Source organism: Chenopodium album, chromosome 1 (assembly GCF_948465745.1).
Source record: "Chenopodium album chromosome 1, dcCheAlbu1.1, whole genome shotgun sequence".
Lineage (NCBI taxonomy): Eukaryota > Viridiplantae > Streptophyta > Magnoliopsida > Caryophyllales > Amaranthaceae > Chenopodium > Chenopodium album.
In genome coordinates this window covers 79913768-79924558 of record NC_137834.1, presented here as the reverse complement: position 1 = coordinate 79924558, position 10791 = coordinate 79913768, and the positions used below count along the sequence as shown (strand labels likewise).

At 37.6% G+C, this 10791-nt stretch overlaps 1 protein-coding gene across 1 annotated transcript; it reads left to right on the top strand.

Moving 5' to 3' along the window:
- The first annotated feature begins 1363 nt into the window (after positions 1-1363).
- On the top strand, positions 1364-8561 carry LOC145558285 (uncharacterized). The gene is made up of 4 exons (XM_081619480.1): positions 1364-5509; positions 5604-5691; positions 7176-7303; positions 8084-8561. Exons 1-4 carry the CDS (start codon positions 1701-1703, stop codon positions 8403-8405), a joined length of 4347 nt encoding a protein of 1448 aa, XP_081475606.1. The 5' UTR covers positions 1364-1700; the 3' UTR covers positions 8406-8561.
- The last annotated feature ends 2230 nt before the right edge of the window (positions 8562-10791 follow it).

Genomic DNA, 10791 nt, shown 5'->3' with positions numbered 1-10791 from the left:
CGATCGAAAAATACTCCCACAAATTGACTATGTCAGATGGAATTTGTGCGCAATTACAAAATAACGCCAAATAATCTCCACAAATTGATTAATTTCATCAAAAGTTTTGTTTTTTTAACATATTAAAATCGCAAATTTGAAAGAGAAGATGAACAGTTGTTGCTCTGATCATTTGCGTAATGGTTGAATTGGGGGTGAGTGTTTAAGTCAACATTAATGATTTAGGAGAGAAGTGTTAAAATAGGGGTAAGTTAGTAATTGCAACAAATAAGGTTAAAAAGATAGCCATAATCCACTTATTAACCTGTTTTAAGTGAGATTAGGCCACTATTTAGAGTTTAACAAAAGTTGGGGTCCACTAGAGACTAAGTTGATTTTATTTTTCCACCAAATAGAAATTACGGAAGTTGAGGGCCACCATGTAGAATTTCCCTTTTTAAAAAAAAAAAAAAAAAATTAACCGGTCATTCAGGTTGCAAGTCAAATTACTTGTTTAAAGCGGACAATCCCTAAAGTTTGTATTATTTAGAAATAACCAAAAGTTTGACTTGTTTTTGGCGGACCGCTCAAAATTTGTATTATTTTTGACAATTTTTCCTAATTTTTATTGTACATGTTATTATCTAACATAAGTTCTAGACATCAAACAAATTACTTTAAAATGAAAGAGGGAATTAATAAAGCTTTTACACTATTTTTAACCTTTCAAAAATGAGAGTTTATTGTGCTTATAATCATAGATTTTTTGCTTTCCAACTCGATTAGTCGGGCAATTTATTAAATCAAGTCAATTTCCGCCAAAGTTAAAAAACTTTGGGGGAAATTATCAAACCAAACATACATTGTTTCATTAACAATATATCTAGCCACAAGGTGTGCTAAAGTATTACCCGATCTACCGACATAACTACACTTAAAAGAAGAATAGTCAACTTTTAACTTCCTAACTAGTGAGTAGTCCGGGCGTTGCCCCGAATTGCTACTTTTATATTCGTGCAATTGAGACATTTTTTGTAAGATTTTGAAATATGAAATCGATATTATTGATTTATTGATTTTTTTTATAAAAAAATAATTAAATCATGTGATTTACACTTATGTATAATCTTTTGTAATGTTTATAACACTCTTGATAATGGGCTAAGATGGTTCATAAGCCACCTTTGAAATAAGTGGTTGGGTAGGTGATGTGGCATTATGAAGTATTTGTGAAGTGACGTGGCGTATTATACAAGGATCTACGTAGCACATGAATATTTTTATAAATGCCGTTTAATAGATTAGTATAGATGTCTTCATAAAGGAGCATGAGAGTGGAGTATCCTCGTTGTTTATGTTGCTCACCACATTGGAGGCATCACATTCGAGCTCAAGGTTCATGTATCCCAACTGCTTTGCTAATTGTATACCAAATCGCTGAACCATGGAATTATTTTGTCCGTTTAGTGCCAAGTGCCCGTTTAAAAAATAAAAATAAAAAAACATTTAATCAACATCAAAAAGTAAAATGCAGTGAAATCATCGTCATCATCATCATCGTCTCTAACCTTGAAAATCTCATCTCTTCGACACACCCACATGAATTCCATCTCAAATCCTCCATTAAAACACTTCCTTCCTTTCTCTCTCCTCTCAAGGTAAGAAATTCCCATCTCCCTTTCTCTCTCCTCTTTTTATTTCAGCTTCAAGAATTGCTTTTTATGATGTATACAACGTACAGTAGTAGCTCAATTATATCACTAAGAACTTATTCTGCTTTTAATGATTACTCTTTTTGTTCAATTGAAAAATGCCCATCAATTTGTTGTTCTTGTTGTTGTTCATTTCCTGTTAATTCTTGTAAATTAGTTGTACCCACAAACCCTAGCATATTATATGGGTTAAGGCAGTCCACCTTGATTCAATGCCCTCCTTCTAGGAGGTTTATATTGGGTTCTAGTGATCGGTATTGTTGTCGGTCTTCGATTTACGATGTGGGGCGATGTTGTTGCTTGGAATCTAGGTGTGTTAAGCAGGAGAGAGTGGTTGGGCTTGGTAGGAAAAGTTGTAATGAGGAATGTTGTGTTAAAGAGAAGAGGGGTATTGATGTTGATAAGATTAGGGGTAGGATAGGTATGCCTAAGCGCGATTTTAGAAGTAATGCACTTGGAGATGTTGAGGCTATGCTTAGTTTGTTGAGTGAGGAGGTTGTTGAGGAATGTGGGGTTGTTAGGGAGAAAAAAAGGAGCTCTCCTCGGGAAGGGAAAGCTGTGAGTAAGCCGAATATTGAGAGGTTTAAGGATAGAAAGCCGAATGTTGTGATTGAGAAGTTAAAGGATAGACAGCCGAATGTTGTAAATGAGAGGTTAAAGGATAGAAAGCCAAATGTGGATTCTGTGTATAGGGAGGGTGATTGGAAGAATTATAGACTGGAGTCGGGGGGTAGGGTTCAGGCTAGGTTTGAGGGTAATAAGAGGGATGAAGAAAGGGAGAGTAGCTCTATAAATGAGGATGGAAGGTTGAGGAGAAGAGAATCTAGTTCATCCTATTATTCTCTTTCAGATTCAGGGGACTTTGGGAGTGATTTGGAAGTTGAGATAGAGCAAGATCAGTTTGTCGGAGAGTTGTTGACCAGCCAGAAGAAGGATTCTAGGAAAAGTGGGGGCGTTGTAATTAGTGAAGCTACCAAGCAAGACTGGGAGAGGTATAGAGATGAGAAAGATCAGGAATTGCGAAGTAGTAAACGTGATGATTTCAAAGTTGGTGGCTCTATTCAGCGGGATTGGAGAAAGAAATCAGAGAAGAAGCTTACTGCAGATTCCGAAGAAACTGATTCTAGATATTTCGAGCAGTCTAATCTATCCCAGGCTCAACAAAGCAGTTCTATGATTGCCTCAAGTTCGAAAAAGCATTTGAATTATCAAGAAGAACAGTCTACGTCCGATGTAAAATCTTTTGGGCAGTCAAATTCCCATAATCAAAACAACAATCGATCTAGTAGACACTCTAAATCTAGCAGTCACCATGAATATTTGACTCAAAAAAATAGAGAAAATGTTGGATCAAGTTCTACTACATGGAGAAGATCTGGCCAGGAAGATGATTTGAAGATGGTTGGTTCAGTTCAAGATACAGGATGTGAGTATTGCAAAACATCTGGTAGAAACATGGACAAAAGAATGACACAATCAGACTTCCAAGGGCATGCTGGGCCGACTGGGGTGAGTGCTAAATTGACCACAAGTGCAGAAAGTTTGCGTGAAAACAGACAAAGGAAGCACGATATGAGTTTAAGTTCTCACCAAAGTTCAGTTGAGGAAAAGAGTAAGCAACATGACCAAATTCATGTGGTGACTGGACAAACCAGCGCACAGAGAAAATCCCAACATTATCATGATATAATTTTTACTGATGCTATACATGCTGAAAGCAGTTTAAGGGAAACACAACAATCAGAAGCACAGATACGCAATTTGATGGAAAAGTCAAAAACTACTACAGAGAACCAGTCTGAGAGTAGACGTAGGAAGGAGGAAAAGAGTTCGATTTCACTTCAAACTTCCCATAAGGAGGAGAATAAGCAGCATGATGATATTTGTTTGGGAACTAGTCTAGTGGATGCAGGGAGAAAGCTCCAACATTACAGTGGTATCATGGATACTGATGCTAGTTATTCTCAAGATACCTTGAAGTCACAGCAGCAATCAGAAATTCGAATGAAGCTTTTGGAGGAAAAGACAGCCTCACTTGTTGCAGCTGAGGAAGTGAAAAGGTTGCGTCAGGAATTAGATGGTAAAGTGACTAAGAATCCTAAATCCAGTATAGTGCCTCATGCTGAGAGAGGGGATTCAGGAATTCATTCTTCTGATTTAGAGGTCAATAGTCAGTCTTGCTCTGATAGGAGAGTATATAATGAGCAAACTTATTTAAAATCAAAGGTGAACTCAGTAGAAGAATTAGTAGAGAAACACAAGCGGATTGATGAAACAATTGTTCAATCTACACTTAGATCTGAGGTGCAGGGCCCTGCCACTGGACAATTTTCTGGAGAAGCTACTATAAGCCAACCCTCAGTACCTCTAATTTCTCAGACAGCTGTTCAACAATTTAGCGGGGAAGAAGCTAAAAGTGGAAAGCTAGCGATGACATCTCCACCATACCAATCTGTAAGCAGCTCCCAGTTTCAAGAAGCATCAAGCAGCTCTCTGAGAAATGATATGGGAAAGACCGAGGAAGCTGGTTCTGGTAGTTCACTTAAACATCCTCAATCAAGAACTTCATCATCCTATGGTGAAGTCTATGGTAGCAAGAGCATGTCTGGTGAGGAGTATAATCATAGGGATGCGCTAATTTCAGCTGCACGTATGCAGGAAACATCAACTCAGATTGTTGGGGAATTTGCTGAGAAGATGAGACTTGGAGCATCAAGTTCTGACACTAGCACTGAAAACAAATTAGAAAAACTAGATTTAAAGCTTCAAGATAAAAAGTATATGCTGAAAGGATCAAATGAATCGGATCTTATTAAGACAGACTTACAGAAGCAAGGTTCAGAGCGTCCATCTCAGGTTGCTAGTCCTAATCCTAAGAAGAAAAAGGCAAAGAAGCTAGATTCAAAGCGTTCATCTGCAGATTCTGAAACCAAGGGATCCTCAGATCAGATGTGGGATGTGAAGGATCACTTTGTTCATGAAGCCTCAGAAATGGAATCATTAGAGAGTCCAGCTTCTGGAAGTGTTGCTGTTGTTAGGACAGGAAAGTCTTTGTGGAGCACTGTTGCGAATGTATGTAGACTTCGATGGGGTTCACATTCAGAAAAACAGAAGTCTCCTGGTGAAGGAAAGACTTCACCTAGTGGATCTGCTGGTGGCGAATCATGGTTCTCTGGAAATGAGGCAGATGACGATGACATTAAAGCAGAGCAGCTAGGCTTGCTGCAAGAGGCTACTTCTGATCAATTATTGATGGAGACCTCTAGGAGTCAGAGTAAGAAGGATATAGTAGTGAACATGGATGACAAATTGAGCAAAGTTGATGCAGGTGCCTCATCCTCTTCTAGTGTAGTACAGAGCAGTTCACTATTAGGAGATGCCTTTGTTAGTGAAAATATCAACTTGAATGTTCCCCGACTTATGTCACTATCCAGCCCTTCTATGGATCTATCTAAATCATCTGTCAGCCAGTTGAGAAGATCAAATGCTTTTGAAGATATTGATGAACCTGAGAATAATGAGGCACCCATTAGTCCTTCAAGCGAGATTGATGTTATTGCTACTGAGGGGACTGATGTTATTGCTTCTGAGGGAACTGATGAACTAAAAAGAAAGAAGCTTCAACGCAGCAAGGTAGTTTTGCAAAGGTATGATGAATGGGAAGATGCTTATAGACGTGAACGTGAGCAACGGAAAGTTGATGAAATTTTTATGAGGGAAGCGCTTTCAGAAGCAATGAAAGCTGCTGATGCTTGGGAAGTTCCAGTTGGTGCAGTACTGGTGCAAAATGGAAAAATCATTGCTCGTGGGTACAACCTGTAAGTATATTCATGATTCCCAGAATAAGGATTCAAGACTGTTTTCTCTGTTTCTGTTTTAAACTTTATTATCTAATTAATGTGCATGTTTCAGGGTAGAGGAATTGAGGGATTCTACTGCCCATGCTGAAATGCTTTGCATAAGAGAGGCCTCGAACTTCCTTCGGACATGGCGGCTTTCGGTAAATTTCTTTCTACTGCAGAAATTTCAACGGCGATTTCTTTGTAGTAGACCCTGTCTGTGTGACATGTGCCAAAGAGAGGACCTATGGGCCTTTCAAGTCCATTTTAATTATTTATCTTCATATTGTTTAAAGTTTTGATTTTGCATATATTTCTTTTTACCCATGATGGAAAATTGAGGTAAGACATTGTGTAAAAATGCTGACTTTGGGGCTGGATAAGCTTTTGGGGCATTCATTGTACAAGTTCCTTCAGTTTGCTGATGTTTGGCTTGGGTAGCTTGTAAAGTTTCGGGATGGATAATCTGCTCTAGATTCACCATTGTCCAGATTGAAGCTCAAAATATGAGATACTTAGGAAGTTAGAATATTCCCTTAAAATAGATGGCCAGATTCTTCGCATATACTTACATATGTAGTCTAATGTTGTAACATGTCTTAAAACAAGTTGATGAAGTGGTGCAGGGATTTCTTAATCAATTTTTTAGCTAATGCATGTTTTTGTCACCCTCCTCCTTTTTCCATTTTTCATCTATCATAAGTATCTGATATCTGTCTGGGGTGGATGCACATGGGTATCTTATGTGAATCTTCTGATTGTTTGTGCTTCTGCTTTGTAAGTCTTCCTGAGTTTTTTTCTCTACTTCAACTGCTAGAACTATGTAACCTGAATTTGGACTTCATTATTGTATGTTTATTTGTAAGGCAATGACTATGTGCAGTAAATTGTAATGCACGAATAACCAAATTTAAGTGGAATGTCTCGGACATTTCTAAAATAAGTATACAATGGGTAAATTATGTTGATACGCTATAATGAAACTTATATTTTTTGAGATTGCTCATGGCCTGATCGCCGATGATGTAATTTTTGTTATATAAGGTATCTTTGTGCTTACTTTAAGATTTTATTTAATTTTTTGAGGATGTAGTATGAATCTTGGGGTTCAGGCCATTTATAGGCTCTAAATACATAGTAAGAGGAATTCCTATCTATGATAGTAAAATATGATAATATTGCCATTCTTCTTGTCATTATCACATTTACCCTCATGTTTTTTCATCGTAATGTATCCGTCCTCATCCTTTCGAACGTTTTTAAGGTGAAAAAAAAGACCATTAATTATGCTTGTCATGATATTACTGTTCCCTGTAACCAAAGCAACTTTGTTAGCATCTTTATTAATGGGTCAAGGTGGCTGGAACTTTCTACAATATGGTAGTTGGAAAGTGGTTAATTTTTAATAGTGTTTCGCTGTGAGGACACTTTGTCCTCATGCCGTGATTTATTTTTCACAGTTAATTTTTTATTTTTCTCCGCACTATAAAAATAATGATGTTTGTCATGTGTATATAACTATCAGCCCTATCAATCTTCTCTAATTGATTTCAACAATGAAAAAATCGAAGTGTAACATTTACGATTGTTGGGACCTCTTTTGATTTTGTATTCCCTGAAATTATCTCCCTTTTTACTTCTTCAGGAAACCACTCTCTATGTAACGCTGGAACCATGTCCCATGTGTGCTGGAGCCATTCTTCAAGCTAGAATCAGTACCCTTGTTTGGGGTGCTCCAAATAAGCTTCTTGGAGCTGATGGCAGCTGGATAAGGTATAGTTGAATTTAAACTAGACATTCACTTGGAATACTTTATGTGAAACTGACTTTTGGTGTTTCTTAACATAGCCATGAGGATTACAAGTATGACTGGTTTATTATTTCAATTTATATCAGCAAAATGCTTCCATCGGCATGTTAGTGACCATTGTAACTTAATACGAAGTATATGTTATTAGGTGTTAGCTGACTAGCTAATTGCAAGTAGATGACCCTCTTCGCCTCTTGTATCTTTTTAGTTTTGACTTTTCAGGTGAGATGCACCTTCCATCCTCATCCCACCTGTGTTTTCGGTGCCCTTAACTTGTGGTTGTTTTAGGGCCTGTTCTCTTACGTTGAAATTCAATTCAGTTCAGCTCAGCTCAGTTCAGTTCAGTTCAGCTCCTAATTTCTTTCTCTTATAAAATATTCATTTCAGCTCAGCTCAGTTCAGCTGAGTTCAGTCAATGAGAACATGCCCTTAGTCTTTGATTTAAGCAAAACGGAATCTGTTCTCATACAAGCATTTCTTCACTTTAAAAAAAAAAAAAAAGACATGATCTCATGTTCCTTAAACCCTGAGCAACTGAGCCTCATAAAAAAATAGACATTTTTTTTTTTGCCAACTTTTGTATTTTAAGAAGAGATTAAAAAAAACTCAGTTCTTGAAATTTCTCATACTCCCGTATCATAGTATCTTGCTTTGTTCTATATGAACTCCTTAAAGCAGACATTACTTGTAAAATTAAGTACAGAAACTTGTCCAAAAATTTAATTTTTGTGGACGCATTGTAGGCTTTTTCCGGATGGCGTTGAAGCAGAACAACACCCAGAAGAATCAGAGAAGCCAGCTGCTCCTGTACACCCTTTCCACCCAAAGATGGATATTCGAAGAGGGATACTGCAAGAAGAATGTGCCGACATAATGCAGCAATTCTTCCAACTCAAGAGGAGGAAGGCCAAAGCTAAGGCCAAGGAGAAGGATACATCTTCATCCGATGAATCAGGCCAACCTTCTTGCTTTCCAAAACCACACCATCGGTCAAAATTGTTGCATAAGATGCATAATGTTTTCCATCCTTCAAAACAGCAGGCTGATCAATCTTCAGGAAAGTAAACATGTGATGGTTAGTTTTTCTAAAATGTACAGATCAATGATATAATATGTGTGAATTAGTTTCTAAATGTTCATAATTCTACTTGAATAACTTCCACCTGTAAACTGTGCAAAGTCAAATTCTGGACGATTTATATTAATGTGCCGACTTTTCCATGGATTGAGTTTAGGCCCTCAATTTTCACTTTATTTTTCACTCTTTGAGTAATCTAAGTCAATTTTTAGGCCAACTAACTACCCTTTAACCCACCATTAACTGAAGGCAATTAAAAATTAATTTATATATATATATATATTTTTTAAAACAAAAATAAAAATTAATTTGTATAGACAAACTACAATAACATTATATTCATGGAGATCAATATTCTCCCAGTTTGATTTGTCCAAACTAGAGTTTTGTTAATCGAGTAACTATACTACAAGTTTGAAGTTTTTTTTTTTTTGTTGTAATCAATTACATCATATATAACCAATCAAACTATATCACATAGATGAAAATTGCATATATGATCGACAATATATATTAAAAGCATGTTACATTTCACTATAAATAGTAATCTTGTTCCTTCATCTAGCAGTTTTGTCTGTCATCTTTCTTGCAATTCTTCCCAAAAATATTAAAAAAATAAAATGATGATTTTGCCCTCCTCTTGGACCTAAAGGGCTTCCCTTGATTGGAAACCTTCACCAGTTTGAATCCCAAAATCCTCACTTCTACTATTCCAAGTTAGGCAAGATCTACATTCCAATCGGATCATTTTACAGTAGTCGTTGATGAGTAAGCCTATGGTTGTGATTCAATCGGCAAGGTTGGCACACACATTATAAGAACTTATGTAAGAGACCATTTTGTTTGCTGAAGCTACAACAGAACAAGCAAGGGTAGTTAAAGATTGTTTGGACAGATTTTGTGAGTCTGCAAAAATCTCGGGATCTTGGGCTTTATTTGGGTATGCCAACTCTGACCAGTAGAGTTACCAAGCAAACATATGCACACTTGTGCGAAAAAATAGATTGATGATTGTCTGGTTGGAAGACCAAATATCTATCTCTTGCAGGTCACATTACATTGGCTAAGTCAACAATCTCAACTATAGCCAATTACTCGATGCAATCTGCAAAAATCCCGAGAACAGTCTGTGACAACATTGACAAAAAGACTCGCAGATTCATTTGGGGTGGTGATGAAGAAAAAAGCTGTATCCACTTACTCTCATGGGATACTATTCAATTACCTAGAGAGGAAGGGGGTTCGCTCAGCTAGGCAATCAAACTCGGATTTTTTGACCAAGCTTGGTTGGAGGATTATCACGGAACCAACAGCTCTTTGGTCACGTGTTCTCCGGCATAAATATTGTAAGGGTAGATGTGACATAGATATGTTTCTCCCCACTCATAATATGTCCAATGTGTGGAGAGGAATAACTGATAATGCCACTTGGTTGAAGAAAGAGTCAGCAGTAGCAATTGGCAATGGTCAAGCAACGCTATTTTGGGATCATTGTTGGGCAACTGATGCACCTCTTAGGGATTTGGCTATTGCTCCTATTCCTAGTACTATTGATGGAGCCATAATTGCAGATTTGTGGGATGTTTTGTTGGGATGGAAATGGGAACTTTTTGCAAATATCCTTCCTGATTATGCTCTGAAACAAATTGCTGCCCACAAGGTTGTTGAAGACTCTAGTATGGGTGATATAAGATACTGGAAAGGTTCAAGGGCAAGTGGCTTCTCTATCAAATATGCTATGCACATCATGAAGGATGAAGACTCAATCCCAACTGATCCGAAATGGAGTCTTGCTTGGACAGCACCTGTCCAACAAAGGATCAGAGTTTTTTTGTGGCTCTTATTCCATGATAGAGTGTTATGTAATGCTAACAAGAAGCTGAGACATCTTACAGAAGATCCAAGTTGCAAACGTTGTACTCAAAACTCTGATGAAACTTTGTTACACTTGCTTAGAGATTGTCCAGCTGCAAAGACCATTTGGGCAAGTGTAGGAAGTGCTGCTAGTTACCCTTCTATTCAGAGGTAACTTACAAAATTGGCTTGTCGGGAACTTAAAAGGGAAGGAACTTATTCACTCAGAGAAGTGGCCAACCTGTTTGCCCATTACTGTATGGTGGAGCTGGAGATGGAGAAACAACAATGAGTTTGGTGAAGCTGCCAATATTACTACAGATATAGGCACGTTTATTAGAGCTCAAACAGATGCAACTTGGAATGCTCTTACAAGAAGCAATAGTCCAAGCTCATCATGTAACAGCAATTCTCCTAAGAAGGAAATGCTGGTGCGTTGGATTGCACCTCCTCTAGACTGGTACTGCCTTAATACTGACGGGGCAGCAAAAGGATCTCCAGGTTATGCAGGAGGAGGAG